Source organism: Canis lupus, chromosome 27, assembly GCF_003254725.2.
Source record: "Canis lupus dingo isolate Sandy chromosome 27, ASM325472v2, whole genome shotgun sequence".
NCBI classification, from domain to species: domain Eukaryota; kingdom Metazoa; phylum Chordata; class Mammalia; order Carnivora; family Canidae; genus Canis; species Canis lupus.
In genome coordinates, this window is record NC_064269.1 from 1,993,753 (window position 1) to 2,009,362 (window position 15,610).

Below are 15,610 nucleotides of genomic sequence, written 5' to 3' on the forward strand. Positions count from 1 at the left end.
ATGACCCCACTGTTACCTTCTGTCCCAGTATCTCTCCTTGCCCCTGCGTGCCTTACCTCTGCAACGCCCCATCCTCCGCGCACTGCCTGTGGCCTCTACCCCTGTGCCCCTCGCCCTCTGCGACTCCCCCTCCACACCCCCCCACCTTCTTCCCTGGGGCAGCGCCCTGCCTACCTTGTGCCTGGCTTTCTTCACCGATGATCTGTGCGTGCGAATGGGAGAGGGAGCTTGAGGATGTGGGAGTAGGAGAGAAGAGTGGGGAAAAGCAGAAGAAGAAAGTGAAAGAGGCTCTGGAGGAAACCACAGGGCCTGCTCAGGGCCTGCGGGGAAGGAGGGGTCATCGCCATGGTAACCCCTCCTGGTGGGGGAAGGAAGGGTACGAGGTAGAGGTAGAGGTCTGGTGGGCTGAGGCCGGCTGAAGAAGCCCCCCAAGCCCCAAGGGCTCCCCTGGCCCGGCCACTCCTCCAATCCGCCTGCCGCTCACTCCCACCCGCCGACAGGTGGGCACTGGCCTAGGGGCCGTGGCTTCTCGGTCCCTGCTGCGCCCAGGGGCCTCCTGGCAGCCGAGGGCCACCTGTGGACACAGATCTGCGGGCCCGGTGCTGCTCCAAGCTCCCTGTGGCCAAGCGTGAGGCGGGTGGAGGGGGGGGTGCCCTGTCCCCGGCCTCTCCCCTTCTCTGCTCCGTCCCCGCCTGCGCCGGCCTCGCCCGTCCCCAGCTTCCCAGCTCCGGCACCCAGACTTTCTCAGCCTCTCGCTGCTCCCCATCTTTCTCAGCCCCCGAGGCCTGGAGCCTCTTCCCAGGCCTCGGGTGGGCCGGGTCCTCTGGGGAGCCACTGACGCGCGTCACCTCCTTCAGTTCTCCGCAGCGCTCGGTTCCCCCGGAGCCGGGAGACGAAGGCGCAGGAAGGTCAAGCGGCTCGGGATGGGCTCGGGGACCGGGCCAGGGGCCGGGATGGGCCGGGGATGGGCCCGGGATGGGCTCGGGCGCTCCGGCTCCACGGCCCGCGGGTCCAGCACCCACTGGTACCCCGGGCATCGGCTTTTCAAAATTAGTGCGCATGATCCCTCATCCCCCCACCCCTACCGTCTGCCTCCCTGTCCCGCCCCTGTAGGAGGAAGTGGAGACGGCACAGCCTCTTGGGGAGCGGGCAGCCCTGGATCGAAGCCCCCCCAGTAGCCAATGGATGGCTCTGTGGCCTTGGGCAAAGACTTGTATTTCTTGCCTCTGAGCCTCAACATCTCCCTTTCCTCTTAGCCTCTACATCTGTAAAACTGGGGGGCTGTGTCCTGGGAAAGGTACAGCATGGTGATGTGCCCAGTGAGTGATAGGCGCTCAGAAGGCAGCCGAGCTTCCTGCCTTCCTTCCAGATCCCTCATCGTCATCGTCAACCCCCTTGGCTCAGTTCCACCCCCTTGGGCTCCACCTTCTCCTAGGTCAGTTACCCCACCACCCCGAAATCTCCTCCACCCCACCCCAGGGCGTGTCACTTCCTCCTCTGCAGCCTCCCAGATCAGTACACAAAGGCCACTGCTGCCGGAGGAAGGGCTGCTCTGCACGCACCTGTGAGTACCAGGGCACAGCCCTCCAGCCTCCTCTCCTCACTGGCCCAACCCCCACCTGCTCCCCAACTTCCATGAAAGAGGGTTCCAGGGGGCTCTGACCTGAGGATGGACACCCAGGATCTGGCTGAGACTTGAGAAAGACTCTGAACTCTTTTCTGCATTCCTAAGATCCTCATCCTAGTTCCCTCCTCTAGTTTCTCAAGCTCTCCCTCCGTCCATCTCTCCTGCATGGGTTTCCCAAAAGTGGGGCCGGAGGGAGGCAAAGAAGGTAGGGGAAGCTGCTATCATGTGAGTGCCCCCCACGTGCCAAGGATTATGTCAAGGTAGGGCTCTCCCAACATGACTCCCCAGCTCTACCCCTGCTGCCTGGTGGCTGGTGCTCAGCTCAGATCTGCCAGTGGCACGTTGGTATGGATACCACAGTCCTGGGAGACCGTGGCCCAGGGGCTCAGTTCTCTTCCCTCCCCGTGCTGCTGAGTGGGCAGCAGAGGATTCCACTTGGTTTGGGAGATCTGGTGGTTGGAGAAATGCTCTGTTTCTCAGGTGCTGAGGGGATGTTAGGGTGTATGTTGGAGTCAGGATTGAGGCCAGGAAAATGAAAATCATGGAGGGAAAGAAGGGAAGACTGAAGAAGACCCCTGTCCCGTCCCGCCCCAGAGTGGAGCCCACTGGAGCCGGTGGCGAGAAGGCACAGCTTTTGATGATGATGGTGCCTGGGTTGGAAGGGAGGGAAGTGGCAAACTGAGCCTCACCTGTCTTGGTCCCTGTTCGCTGTGTGACCATGGTGGGCAAGTCACTTGCCGCTCTGGGGTTCAGGGTTCCATTTGTAAAAAGAGGGGGATGAAGTAGACAATCCTGCTGCTCTATGGTCAGGATATGAGGGAAAAGGAAGTAAAACAAAGAGCTGTAAAGAAGTGGAGAAGAGAAAAGCAACAGAAAGATGTCATCAAATTTTTGAATGGGTGGGGGTGGCGGGGAAGGGGAGGGAGAGAGAGATGAGCAGAAAGAAGCAGAAGTTCATGTGTCCCCAAGTAAGGAAGGAGGAGGAAAACTGGGAGTAGGAGGAAAATTGGGGAGTCCTGTGCAGGGAGCCCCAGGGGGCTCCCTTTAGGGGAAATGAGAGGGTTTGAGATCTCTGCGTTTGTCTAATCCTGGGGGCCCCACCTGTGACAGATGAGTCAAAACTGGGTTTTGTGCTGTAGCATCTCCAACCTCCTCGACCACAGGCGTGCAGAACAAGCGGGGCTGAGGTTACAGAGGCTGAGCCCTGGGCCGGCCTCGCACAGACGTGTGGCTCAGTGACATATATACGCTGCACCTGAGGTCTCAAGTGGTGGCAAGCGGGGGAGGAGGATAGCTGAGGTAACAACGTGGCACCCCACCCCTTCCCCACACTGTGTAGAACATCAGTCTGAACCTAGGCCCAGGCTGAGGGGGATGCGGATGCTCCAGGCCAGAGTTAGCCGCCCTCTCTCACACACCACTGGCGGGAATATACCTGGCCTAGCTGCCAGAGAGGCTATGTCAGGAATACTCGCCAACATTACAAAGGATACCTATTTCTTGGCCCTACAAATCCTCTTCCAGGGATTTATCCTACAGATTCACTTGCACACATGTGAAATCTTCATGGCAGCTTTAGTGTTTTGTTTTGTCTTTTTAGGATTTTATTTATTTGAGAAAAAGAGAGAGAACAGAGGGAGAAGCAGACTCCTCGCTGAGCAGGGAGCCTGATGCGGAGCTTGATCCCAGGACCCCGGGAGGGTCCTGAAGGCAGATGCTTAGCTGACTGAGCCACCCAGGGGCCCCTGCAGCATTCGTTTTAACAATGAACAATTAGATAACAATTTAAATCCCCATGAGAGGGGGTCCCTGGGTGGCTCAGCGGTTCAGCGCCTGCCTTTGGCCCAGGGCATGATCCTGGAGTCCTGGGATCGAGTCCTGCATCGGGCTCCCTGCATGGAGCCTGCTTCTCCCTCTACCTGTGTCTCTGTCTCTCTCTCTTTCTCTCTCATGAATAAATAAATAAATAAACAAAATCTTTAAAAAAAATAATAAATCCCCGTGAGAGACTAACTGCCATGTAGTCCATCCATCTATGCAATGGAAACCTATACGGCTGTGAAAACAAAGAAGCAAGTTCTTTACTTTCTTGAGTAACAGGATCTCCAAGTAGTTAAAAGACAACGAAAAGGGCAAAATGGTGTGTACGGTAGAATTGTGATTGTAGGATTCCATCATTAGATTCTACCATTTGAGGAGTATATATACTCACATTGGTTTGTGTGCATGAACAATCCCTAGGACTGTACACAACAGGAGATCATGGAAAAAGATGGTCATTTAGTTGGAGTAAGGTGTGCAAATAAATGGGAGGATGGGGGATAGGAGTGGGAGATTCTCACTATCCTAATGTTTTGATTTTTTAAAAAAATTTTATTTATTCATGAGAGAGAGAGAGAAAGGCAGAGACCCAGGCAGAGGGAGAAGCAGGCTCCATGCAGGAAGCCCGATGTGGGACCCAATCCTGGGACTCCAGGATAACGCCCCGGTCCAAAGGCAGGCGCCAAACCACTGAGCCACCCTGGGATCCCTGATTAATGGAATTGAGCATCTTTCTTCTGCACTTGTTGGCCATTTGTCTATCTTCTTCAAAGAAATGCCTTCTTAAGTCCTTTGCTGTTTAAAAATGAGGTGGTTTGGGACACCTGGTTGGCTCAGCAGTTGAGTGCCTGCCTTTGGCTCAGGGCGTGATCCTGGAGTCCCAGGATCGAGTCCCACATCGGGCTCCCTGCATGGAGCCTGCTTCTCCCTCTGCCTGGGTCTCTGCCTCTCTCTCCGTGTGTCTCTCATGAATAGATAAATAAAAACATTAAAAAAAATGAGGTGGTTTGCCTTTTTGTTGTTGAGTTGTAAGGGTTCTTTATATATTTTGGATACTTACCAGATAGATGGTTTGCAAGTATTTCCTCCCTTTCTGTAGTCTGTCTTTTCATTCTCTCCATAGTGCTCTTTGATGCACAAAACTTTCCTATTTGCACATTTATATTTTCATGAAGTCCAGTTTATCTATTTTTTTAAGATTTATTTATTTATTCATGATAGACACAGAGAGGGAGAGAGAGAGAGAGAGAGAGAGAGAGAGAGAGGCAGAGACACAGGCAGAGGGAGAAGCAGGCTCCATGCAGGGAGCCCGACGCGAGACTCGATCCTGGGTCTCCAGGATCACACCCTGGGCTGCAGGCTGCTCTAAAGTGCTGCGCCACCGGGGCTGCCCATGTTGCTTGTGCTTTTGATGTCATGATGTCATAGCTATGAATCCATTGTCAAATCCAAGGTCATGAAGATTTACCCATTTTCTTCCAAGAGTTTATAGTTCAAGGACTTACATTTGGGTCTTTGATCCATTTTCAGTTAATTTTTGTATGTTGTGAGGTAGGAGTCCAACTTCATTCTTTTACATGTGGATCGCCAGTCATCCCAACACCATTTGTTGAAGCTTGTTCTCTCCCCATTGAATAGTTTGGCACCCTTGTTGAAAATCATTTGGCCGTAAATGGATGGATTTATTACTGGACTCTCAATTTCATTCCATTGATCCATATGCCTACACTTATGCTAGCACCGCACTGCCTAGATTACTGTAGATTTCTAGGAATTTTGGAAGAAGTGAGAGTTCTTGCCAAGATTGTTTTGGCTGTTCAGGGTCCCATGCAATTCCGTAGGAAGTATAGGACCAATTTTTCCATCTCTGTAATTAAAGGCCATTGTGATTTATCTTTTTGATTTAAAAAAATATTTTATTTATTTATTCGAGAGAGAGAGAGAGAGAGGGAGGGGCGGGGGGCAGAGACACAGGCAGAAGGAGAAGCAGGCTCCATGCAGGGAGCCTGACGCTGACTGATCCTGGGACCCGATCCCGGGACCCCAGGACCACGCCCTGGGCCGAAGGCAGGCACTAAACCACCGAGCCACCCAGGGATCCCTATCTTTTTTATTTATTTATTTATTTATTTATTTATTTATTTATTTATGATAGTCACATAGAGAGAGAGAGAGAGGCAGAGACACGGGCAGAGGGAGAAGCAGGCTCCATGCACTGGGAGCCCGATGTGGGACTTGATCCTGGGTCTCCAGGATCGCGCCCTGGGCCAAAGGCAGGCGCCAAACCGCTGCGCCACCCAGGGATCCCTCTTTTTGATTTTTAAAAAAATATCTAGTTATTTATTTGAGAGAGAGTACGTGTGTGTGTGTGTGTGTGTGTGTAGAGAGAGAGAGAGAGAGAGAGAGAGAGAGTAGTGGGGAGGGTCAGAGGGGGAGAGGGAGAGACAGGGAGAGAGAGAGAATGTGAGGCAGACACCCCACTGAGTGCAAAGCCAGATGTGGGGCTCAGTCCCACAATCCTGAGATCATGACCCGACCCTAGCTGAAACCAAGAGTCAGACATTGAATCCACTGAACCAGCCAGAAGCCCCTTAACTTTTTGATTTTTGAAGCATGGCTATAGGCTTGCCTATTCGAATTTTTAATTAATACGTTTTTAAAAATCAGAAATTTGCTTCGTTTTCCCTAGAGGTCATGGGAGAAGCAGGCTCCATGCACCGGGGAGCCCGATGTGGGATTCGATCCCGGGTCTCCAGGATCGCGCCCTGGGCCAAAGGCAGGCGCCAAACCGCTGCGCCACCCAGGGATCCCCTAGAAAGTTTTCTTATGGCCTAATCTTTATGCCCCTCACTGCCTTCCCTGCCTCTTTCCAATACTCCCTCGTCAGCTCCAGCCTTCCTTCCTCTCGTTCCAATTTCCTGACTTTCCTCCCTTAAATTTAGCACCCTTGACCCTCTTCCTTCACTTAGAATCCAAGATTATGAAAGCTGCAAAGGCCGTCCGATTACTTGTTCTCTGTCTCCTTACAGATGTGGAAGCCAAGGTCCAGGGAAACAGCCTGACCTGCCGTAAGCCAGTGAGTGACCGAGGCAGGACCAGAATCCGCTGTTTCCTGTCCGGTTATTCCCGCTGTGGCTTGGAATCCTGGTGAATAGACCTGGGCGGGTGTAGGCTTGAGCGCTTCCAGGCCCAGTCCCCAGACCCTTGTTAGGCCATTTTGCCCACCTTGGCCTAGTGAAGTCTGCACACAGGAGGGACTTCTCCCAGGCTCCCACCCAGGTGTGGTACCTGCCTCTTCCTGACATTTTAAAGAAACTGCTGAATCCACAGGAAGGCTGTGAGGGGAGATAAAGAATTGGGATTTAAGGAAAAAAAAAAGATGAATTGGGGTCGTGGGCTCCCCGTCCCCCTTAAGTAAGCTCTATGCCCAAGGTGGGGCTTGAACTCACCACCCTGAGATCAGAGTCAGCTGCTCTACCGACTAAGCCAGCCAGGTGCCCCGGAGGTAGTTTTGAGAGTGACAACCACAGGCTAAGTTTAGAGGACTGAGACTTTGGAGGGCCTCCCTAAGGGCCCACGTGACCCCGATATTCCATTGCAGGCCATGGTGGCTTTGTTAACGGTCCTTGTTCTCCTGCTGGCCCTGAGGAGAGGGGAGAGTGAATTGGATGCCAAGATCTCCTCCGCAGAGAAGGCCACAGAATGGAGGGATCCTGACCTGTCCCTGCTGGGGTCCTGCCAGCCTGCCCCCTCCTGCCGGGAATGCATCCTCTCACACCCGAGTTGTGCGTGGTGCAAGCAACTGGTAAAGATGGGCCTGTGGCCTTTGAACCCGGTGTATGTGTTTGTGCAGAACAGAGATACGTGTGTGATTGTGTGAGCAAATGTGTGATTTTCTGGGTGCACTCTGCAGTCCCATGTGTGAGTTTGTGCACATGGGACTCCTGTGTGTGACTGTGTGTGTACACATGCATGCAAGGTTCTGTGTGTATAGGTTTATGCATCCGTGTATTTGTGTGTATATGGAGAAGAGTTGTGACCATAACTCTGGAGCTGGAACTCACGCTCGTGTGTAGGTAGAGGGAGCCGTGGTACATACACATGTGGGAAAGTGCATTTGTCAGCTGGGCTGTCATGACAGCATCCCACAGGCCGGGTGGCTTAAGCAACGGGCATCTGTTTCTCACAGTTCTGGGGCCTAGGCATCCGAGATCAAGACGCCAGCCCATTTGGTTCCTGGGGAGGGCCCTCTCCCTGGCCTGCACACAGGTGTAGACCAGCTCTTTGGTGCCTCTTCTGGTAAGGGCAGCAATCCCAGGGCGCGAGGGGTCTCCCTCCGTGCTCCCACCTAACCCTAATTTCTTCCCATTTTCAAATGCCGTCACATTGGGTGTTAGTCCCTAGCACAAAGTGGGTGACTGGGTTTCTGAGTTTGTGTTGGGGCGCGCGCATGAGGTTCCCAGGTATGGAGCCGCCTGTGGCTGGGAGAGCAGAGGGAGGAGCTGGGAGCCGGTGGGCTTTGGGGAGAGGCCGAGGCTGCCCCGGTGGGCGCTCGGGAGGTGTGTTTGCCCGGCTGGTCAGGGCTGCTCTCTGTGCCTCGGGACAGGGCCCAGGGTGGGGGGGGGGGGCGGCAGGTGCCAGGGCCTGGCGGCTGCCTGCACAACAGCCACCACAGGGTCCCAGGCAGAGGGAGAGCTGGGTGGGAGAGGGGACAGCCCCCTGAGACAGGCTCCCTGGGAGCCGGGTGGGCAGCAGGCAGAGCAGGAGGTGCCAGGCCTGGGCCTGGGGACACCAGGCATGTGTCTGCCTCCTTGGGTATCTGTACCTACCGGGGGCCTCAGGACCAGTGGAGCAGCCACTGTAGGCATTCCCTCCCTCCGGCGCCTCCCAGCCCCCAGGTACCGCGGGGGGGGGGGGGGGGGGGGGGGCGGGGTGAGGGAGGGGAGGAGGGCCTGAGCCTGCAGGCAGGTTGGACCTGGAGGCCAGGCTGCTCCTCCCCTGGAGGTAGTGAGTCCCCCCCCCGCCCCCCCCATAGCTGTAGGAAGTCTGTGGCCGGCCCTGCAGGGGGCCGGTGTAGGTGCTGGGGAGGGGGGCAGCGGTGGGTGCTCGAGGAAGTGGGCTGTGACAAGGACCTGTGTGAGACCGCAGGGCAGGAGGGGAGGCATGGGGGCTTGGGGAGCTGCCTGCGAGGTGAGGGCTGCTGGGGCTGCGGTGGGTGCTGGGGGGGTAGGTGCTGCTCGAGGGGGTGTAGGTGCTGGGGGGGTAGGTGCTCGAGGAGGGGGGCGGCGGTGGGTGCTCTAGGAAGTGGGCTGTGACCAGGCCCGGGGGCGGGGGGGTGACCGCGGGACCGGGAGGGGAGGCCTGGGGTGACAAGGACGTGTGTGACCACCGCGGGGTCGGGGGCGGGGGCCCGGGTGGGGGGAGCTGCCCGCGAGCCGAGAGCCGCGGGGTCCCGACGCGCCTCCCTTGGCCCAGAACTTCACGGCGTCGGGGGAAGCGGAGGAGCGGCGCTGCGGCCCCGCCCAGGAGCTGCTGGCCCGCGGCTGCGCCCCGACGGCGCTGGAGGAGCCCCGCGGGCGGCAGGAGGTGCTGCAGGAGCGGCCGCTGGGCTCGGGCCTCCGCGGCGAGGGGGCCACGCAGCTGACGCCGCAGCGGGTCCGCGTGGCGCTGCGCCCCGGTGAGTGGGGGGATGGGGGGAGGATGGGGAGTATGGAAGGATGGGGGGAGGATGCGGGGTGGGGGGATGGAGGGATGGGGGAGGACGGGGGGGGGGTGGGGGGATGGAGGGATGGGGGATGGGAGGGGAGGATGGGGGAGGATGGGGAGTATGGAAGGATGGGGGGAGGATGCGGGGTGGGGGGATGGAGGGATGGGGGAGGACGGGGGGGTGGGGGGATGGAGGGATGGGGAGGACGAGGGGTGGGGGATGGGGAGGACGGGGGGTGGGGGATGGAGGGATGGGGGAGGACGGGGGGGTGGGGGGATGGAGGGATGGGGGATGGGAGGGGAGGATGGGGGTGGATGGGGGGTGGGGGACGAGGATGCCCCCCCCAGGGATCCCGCAGCTGAGCCCCCGCCCGCCGCAGGGGAGCCGCAGCGGCTGGCCGTGCGCTTCCGCCGGGCCGAGGGCTACCCGGTGGACCTGTACTACCTCATGGACCTGAGCTACTCCATGAAGGACGACCTGGAGCGCGTGCGCCAGCTCGGCCACGACCTGCTGGTGCGGCTGCGGGAGGTCACCCAGTCGGTGCGCATCGGTGAGCCCCCGCGCCCGGGCCGCCCGCCCCGCCCTGCCCCGCCCCGCCCCTCCCCTCCCGGGCGCGGCCTCGCGCTCCGCCGCCTCCTCCCAGAGCTGCCGAAGGGGCCCCGCAGGGACTCTGGAGGCTGCGGGCGCCACCCCCCTCGGCCCAGGGCCGCGCCCCAGCGACCCGCCCCCGCCCCCGCCCGCCTCGGCCCCGCGTCTCTCGCCGGGACCCAGTCGCCGCTGCACCCTCGACCCCCTGCTTTGCCGCCGGCTGCACCGTGCACCCTGCGCCCTGCTCCTGCACCCTGCGCCCTGCGCCCTGTGCCCTGCGCCCTGCACCCTGCACCCTGCGCCCTGCACCCTGCACCCTGCTCTCCGCCTCGGGACACCCTGCGCGACCTCCACCTGGCCCGCTCGGGTCTCCGCCACCGCCCACCGCCCGAGCCCCTGAACAGCCCGGCCGCCCTGCCCTGACTGTCCCCGCGCCCCCCAGCTTTGTGCCTCCTGCGCCCCGCAGCGGCCTTCCACCTGCCGCCGGCCGGTGACCTCTGGCCCAGCCTTCACCATGCCCCCTCCCAGGCTTCGGCTCCTTCGTGGACAAGACGGTGCTGCCCTTCGTGAGCACGGTGCCCGCCAAGCTTCGCCACCCCTGCCCCACCCGGCTGGAGCGCTGCCAGCCGCCCTTCAGCTTCCGCCACGTGCTGTCCCTGACCGGCGATGCCACAGCCTTCGAGCGAGAGGTGGGCCGCCAGAGCGTGTCGGGCAACCTGGACTCGCCCGAAGGCGGCTTCGATGCCATTCTGCAGGCTGCGCTCTGCCAGGTGAGGCGCTGCCAAGGGACCGGAGGCCGAAGCCCCGTTTGGGGCCAAGACTGCCACCCCGGGTCTGGCCGGGACCCAATCCTAGGGGAGCCCTCTGGACTACAGCCTCCGTGGTTGGCATATTTATTTTAACAATTTCCTGGTGGATTAGAGTGAAAGATCGCGAGGGAGAGGCAGGTTTTCCTAATTCATGAGGAGGCCTCAACTAACCCAACCCCGCCTGGACGGCTGGGGAGCAGAGGCGCTGCCGGCCCAGGCACACGCAAGCTGACTCAGAACGGGGCTGGCCAACCTTTGGCTCCTACAGCCCGGGTGCACAGCCTACCTCCACCCCACTCCCCCGGCCCCAGGAGAAGATCGGCTGGAGAAACGTGTCCCGGCTGCTGGTGTTCACTTCAGACGACACGTTCCACACAGCTGGGGATGGGAAGTTGGGTGGCATTTTCATGCCCAGCGATGGGCACTGCCACTTGGACAGCAACGGCCTCTACAGTCGCAGCCCAGAGTTTGTGAGTCCCTGCCCTGAGTCACAGCTCCTCTGCCCCGAGGACCCCCACCCCAGCCTTACCAGTGACCACCCCAGCAGCTCCTCCTCTCCATGTCCCCCCCGCTGCTCGGTCACCCCCCGCCCCAGCTGCTCCCTCCTCCTGCTGAGCCTCCAGGGTCCCACTAGCTGGTGGAAGCCTGGTTCCTGGACTTCCTGCGCATTTCCTTGGATGGTGTTTGGGGGGACCTGCGGCGCTCACCTTGTCCCCTCTCCCGTGCCCAGGACTACCCCTCTGTGGGCCAGGTAGCCCAGGCCCTGTCCGCAGCAAACATCCAGCCCATCTTTGCCGTCACCAGTGCCACGCTGCCTGTCTACCAGGTGAGAGCCCGCTGAATGCCACAGCTTCCCACCTGGAGCCTTTCTCGGCTCCCTCAAAGACCCATGCTCCTCCTCCCCGAAAGCCCCCGCTGCAGACCCCCAGAAGCCCACCTCCCCCGAACTGCGACCCACCATTGCCCCGGACTCCTCAATAACCCAGGAGCTGAGCAAGCTGATTCCTAAGTCCGCAGTGGGGGAGCTGAGTGAGGACTCCAGCAACGTGGTACAGCTCATCATGGACGCGTACAATGTGAGGGGCTGGGGCTGGGCCTGGGCGAGCGTGGGGACGGGTCACCGGAGAGGGGTCTGCAGGCTCTCCGTCACAGGCCCCTCGCTCTGGCTCACATCTGGAGAGCTGAAGCGTCTGGCTTGCACAGAGCACGGAGCCCCGCTCGGGGCCAGGAAGGAAAGGAAGCTTCACTGAGCTGCTATTTCATGCCACGCGCTGTCCTAGCGCACTTGCCGTTTGCCATCTCGTTGACCCCCCTAAATCCCTGTTGGCTGACGATTATTGCCCCTATTTTATAGATGGGGATGCAGACACAGAGGGCTGAACGACTTGCCCAGGCTCATGCAGATAAGAGACCGAAGGGCTGGCACTGGCGCCCCTAAGTCCGCCTGGAGCCTGCCTTCACTAAGCTTACAAATAGTTCAGAGATTCTCTTCACGGGAACCATAGGATTTTACAGGTAGAAGGAACCGCAAAGATCCACCAGGGTTTCTTGGGCTGAGGTCTTATCCCTGTAACCATGCCACAGGCTTATGACGGGTCATGGCCTCAACCCACGGCGAGAAAATCTGCGGCAGGATCCAAGTGCTCAGGACAAACTCCCTCCGAAGACTGCCCTTGAGCCCCTCGTGGGCGTAGGCCATATATCCTGATCTGGGGTTTGAGAAGCGGCCGCTGCGCGTTGCCAGTGCCTGTGTCCCCGCCCCCGGCAGGGCCCTTGCGGCTGCACTGCCCCATGTGGTCCCTCCGAGCGCTCACACTTCTTCCTGCAGAGATGCCTCCCGCCTGGGCAGCCTGGTGGGGGCGAGGGGCCCCAAGGCGGCCGAGGGCAGGGTTAGGGTGAAGGTTGGAAGGGCTGGAGAAGGCACGAGGTGGGGCGGGAGTCCTGCCTTCACCTGGTTACTCACTGTCTCCCTTCCACAGAGCCTGTCATCCACTGTGACCCTCGAACACTCCGCGCTCCCTCCTGGGGTCCACATCTCCTATGAGTCTCTGTGTGGGGATCCTGAGAAGAGGGAGGCTGAGGCTGGGGACCGCGGCCAGTGCAGCCACGTCCCCATCAACCACACGGTGAGAGCCGGCCCGGACAGGCCCAAGGAAGGAAGTGGGGGCGGGGGAGGGAAGTTGAAGCCGCAGGAAGAGATGGGGCAGACACGGAGAACAATGCAGAGGCTTGGGGTAGTCCTCGTGTCCTCTGGAAAGGCCTTCAGGAGCGGCTTCCTCCAGGGGGGCTCTGCGAGATGAGCGTCAGCATGACCCTCTCCTTTAAATTCCGAAGGACCAAGGTTCTGGATGATGAATGGGTTTGGGGTGTGCGTGCGTGTGCGCGCGTGCACAGGATCTTGAGTCTGATTTCTGCCCACGCGTCCTCAGGTGAACTTTTTGGTTACTCTCCAAGCTACCCGCTGCCTCTCAGAGCCCCATCTTCTGAGGCTCCGAGCCCTTGGCTTCTCAGAAGAGCTGACTGTGGAGCTGCACACACTGTGTGACTGTAACTGCAGCGACACCCAGCCCCAGGCGCCCCACTGCAGTGACGGCCAGGGGCTCCTGCAGTGTGGGGTATGCAGGTGAGGCCGCCTGCTGCCTTCTCCCCACGTGGCTCCCAGCACACGCCCGAGCCGGGTATTCCTCCTCCGTCTTCTGTCCCCCACTGGCGTCTCTAGACCTCTTGTTCAAGATGCCACCCTGACTTTCACCTAAAGCTTCCCGGACGCGCCGAGACCCTTCCCTCCACACTTCTGCTCCGCGGCGCTCAGCTACACATCGGCGTCCCTTCAGCCGCTCATCTCCCTCCAACTCTTTTGGGATCTTAGGCTTAGAGGATCCTGGGGACGATGGGTCAAGGGATGGTCAGACCCACCTCTCCTCCCCTGGTTGTGCTGACCCTGCCTCCTCCTCCCCTCCCAGCTGTGCCCCCGGCCGCCTGGGTAGGCTCTGTGAATGCTCGGAGGCTGAGCTGTCCTCCCCAGACCTGGAGTCTGGGTGCCGGGCCCCCAACGGGACAGGGCCCTTGTGCAGCGGGAAGGGACGGTGCCAGTGTGGACGCTGCAGCTGCAGTGGACAGAGCTCCGGGCCTCTGTGCGAGTGTGATGATGCCAGCTGTGAGCGACACGAGGGCATCCTCTGTGGAGGTACCTGTGGACTTTGGGAGAAGGGTGGGGTCAGAGTGGGTCCCAAGGGTATTTCGGCTCTGGAACTTCATGGCCCAAGGGAAAGTATCAAAGTTTCTGGTGTAGGAGCTGGAGGGGTCTGGCACACTCGAGAGGGAACTGGACGCACAGGAACAGCCCATGGTGGCGTGTGACACCCATGAGGAGTGAGGAGTATGGTTGTCACCCTGTGCGTGGCTCTCCCCAGGCTTTGGCCACTGCCAGTGTGGAAGGTGTCACTGCCACGCCAACCGCACCGGCTCAGCGTGCGAGTGCAGCATGGACACGGACAGCTGTCTCGGTCCAGAGGGGGAGGTCTGCAGCGGGCACGGGGACTGCAAGTGCAACCGCTGCCAGTGCCGGGACGGCTACTTCGGTGCCCTGTGTGAGCAGTGCTCAGGCTGCAAGACATCATGTGAGAGACACAGGTGAGGCCTTGGGTCTTGCAACTTGGGAGCAGGGGCCCGGGGGGGGGGTGCGGGGGTCGGGGTGCGCGGAGCCGCTCCCACCTGCCCCCTCCCTGCCCTGTGGTGCGAGCGACTGCTGCCCAGCTGGTAACCTATTGGTGTCCACCGGACAGGGACTGTGCTGAGTGTGGGGCCTTTGGGACTGGTCCCCTGGCCACCAACTGCAGCGTGGCTTGTGCCCATTACAACGTGACTCTGGCTTTGGTCCCTGTCCTGGATGACGGCTGGTGCAAAGAGAGGACCCTAGACAACCAGCTGCTGTTCTTCCTGGTGGAGGAGGAAGCCGGAGGCATGGTTGTGTTGACAGTGAGACCCCAAGAGAGTAAGTGGGCAGGGATGCTGTGGACACACCACGGGGAGCCCCGGAAATTCGAAGGGTAGGGCCTCAGAACTGGGGTTGGGGAGGTGACAAGGGGAGGAAACCAGGCCAGGAGCTGAAGTAGAGCAGGGAGTCCAGGCAAAAGTGGAGGCGATGGGCCAAGCGGACAAGGCTAAGGCCCTGGGCCCTGAGGAGAACCTTGCACCTTGCTGGGTCCCTTTGTTTTAATGGCAAGCGAGGCTGGGAGGCTGGACCCGCTACGGGCAACCGTCAGTCCCCGTGGCCGGGCCCCCGGAAGTCCGCGTGGTTTCCTCCCGCAGGAGGCGCGGATCACACCCAGGCCATCGTGCTGGGCTGTGTAGGGGGCATCGTGGCAGTGGGGCTGGGGCTGGTCCTGGCTTACCGGCTCTCTGTGGAAATCTACGACCGCCGAGAATTTAGCCGCTTTGAGAAGGAGCAGAAGCACCTCAACTGGAAGCAGGTGGGGGCTGCCTCCTACCCCCCCAGGCCTTCCCTGGTTAGGACCGCCTGGCTCGCCGCTTCCCGCCCCCCCCAGCCTCGACTCCTTTCACCTTGGCCCCCCCACTTTGGTCCGTGTCTGCTGTGCCCTATGCCCTGCTCTTAGGGCGCTGCTCGATTCCAGGGTGGCCCCTTGGGATCAGACAGGGGAGCAGCCCTGGGGCTTTTCCTCATCATTTCTGCCCTTCTTCCCCAGGAAAACAATCCTCTCTACAGAAGCGCCATCACGACCACGGTCAACCCCCAGTTTCAGGAGACAGGGAGTCTCCTTTCCTGAAGTGGGGGAGAACACTCAGGACTCCTGAGGAATGGTTGTCGCCTGCTTCATCCCCCGAGGGACACCGAGGGGCCTCCTGCTGCAGCCTGGCTTCCCTCCCTCACAAGGAGTGGGGCGTAGCCCCTGCTGCTCCCCGAACGCAAATAAAGTCTTCCCCCCAGAGCACAGCTGTCATCGTGCCTTACCCAAGGCCAGAGCAGGCTGTGGAGCCTGGGCCTCAGGAAAACCCAAGTGCATTCCTCCCCCTGCCACCTGAGGCCAGGGAGAGTCT

The 15,610-nt window shown here is 59.9% G+C and overlaps 1 protein-coding gene across 8 annotated transcripts; it reads left to right on the plus strand.

The window, feature by feature from the left end:
* The first annotated feature begins 363 nt into the window (after nt 1-363).
* Nucleotides 364-15,501, plus strand: ITGB7 (integrin subunit beta 7). 8 transcript variants are annotated; one of them, XM_035706961.2, is made up of 17 exons: nt 364-500; nt 1,504-1,564; nt 6,478-6,595; nt 7,050-7,253; nt 8,924-9,125; nt 9,535-9,705; nt 10,272-10,513; nt 10,864-11,022; nt 11,283-11,378; nt 11,539-11,628; nt 12,532-12,678; nt 12,982-13,175; nt 13,516-13,739; nt 13,966-14,185; nt 14,338-14,546; nt 14,864-15,024; nt 15,259-15,501. In XM_035706961.2, the coding sequence occupies exons 4-17, from the start codon at nt 7,053-7,055 to the stop codon at nt 15,337-15,339; spliced, it is 2,397 nt and encodes a 798-aa protein (XP_035562854.2). In that variant the 5' UTR covers nt 364-500; nt 1,504-1,564; nt 6,478-6,595; nt 7,050-7,052; the 3' UTR covers nt 15,340-15,501. The 8 variants fall into 8 exon arrangements, with proteins under 8 accessions (XP_035562854.2, XP_035562857.2, XP_035562860.2 ...); XM_035706964.2 differs by having other exon boundaries at nt 6,478-6,524; XM_035706962.2 differs by having other exon boundaries at nt 365-500; nt 1,480-1,564.
* The last annotated feature ends 109 nt before the right edge of the window (nt 15,502-15,610 follow it).

Coding starts and splice junctions, on each gene's coding strand:
- ITGB7 (XM_035706961.2), top strand. CDS start 7,053: ATGGTGGCTTTGTTAACGGTCCTTGTTCTCCTGCTGGCCCTGAGGAGA. Junction 10,514..10,863: donor TGCAGGCTGCGCTCTGCCAG/GTGAGGCGCTGC, acceptor CCCCGGCCCCAG/GAGAAGATCGGCTGGAGAAA. Junction 11,379..11,538: donor CCACGCTGCCTGTCTACCAG/GTGAGAGCCCGC, acceptor TCAATAACCCAG/GAGCTGAGCAAGCTGATTCC.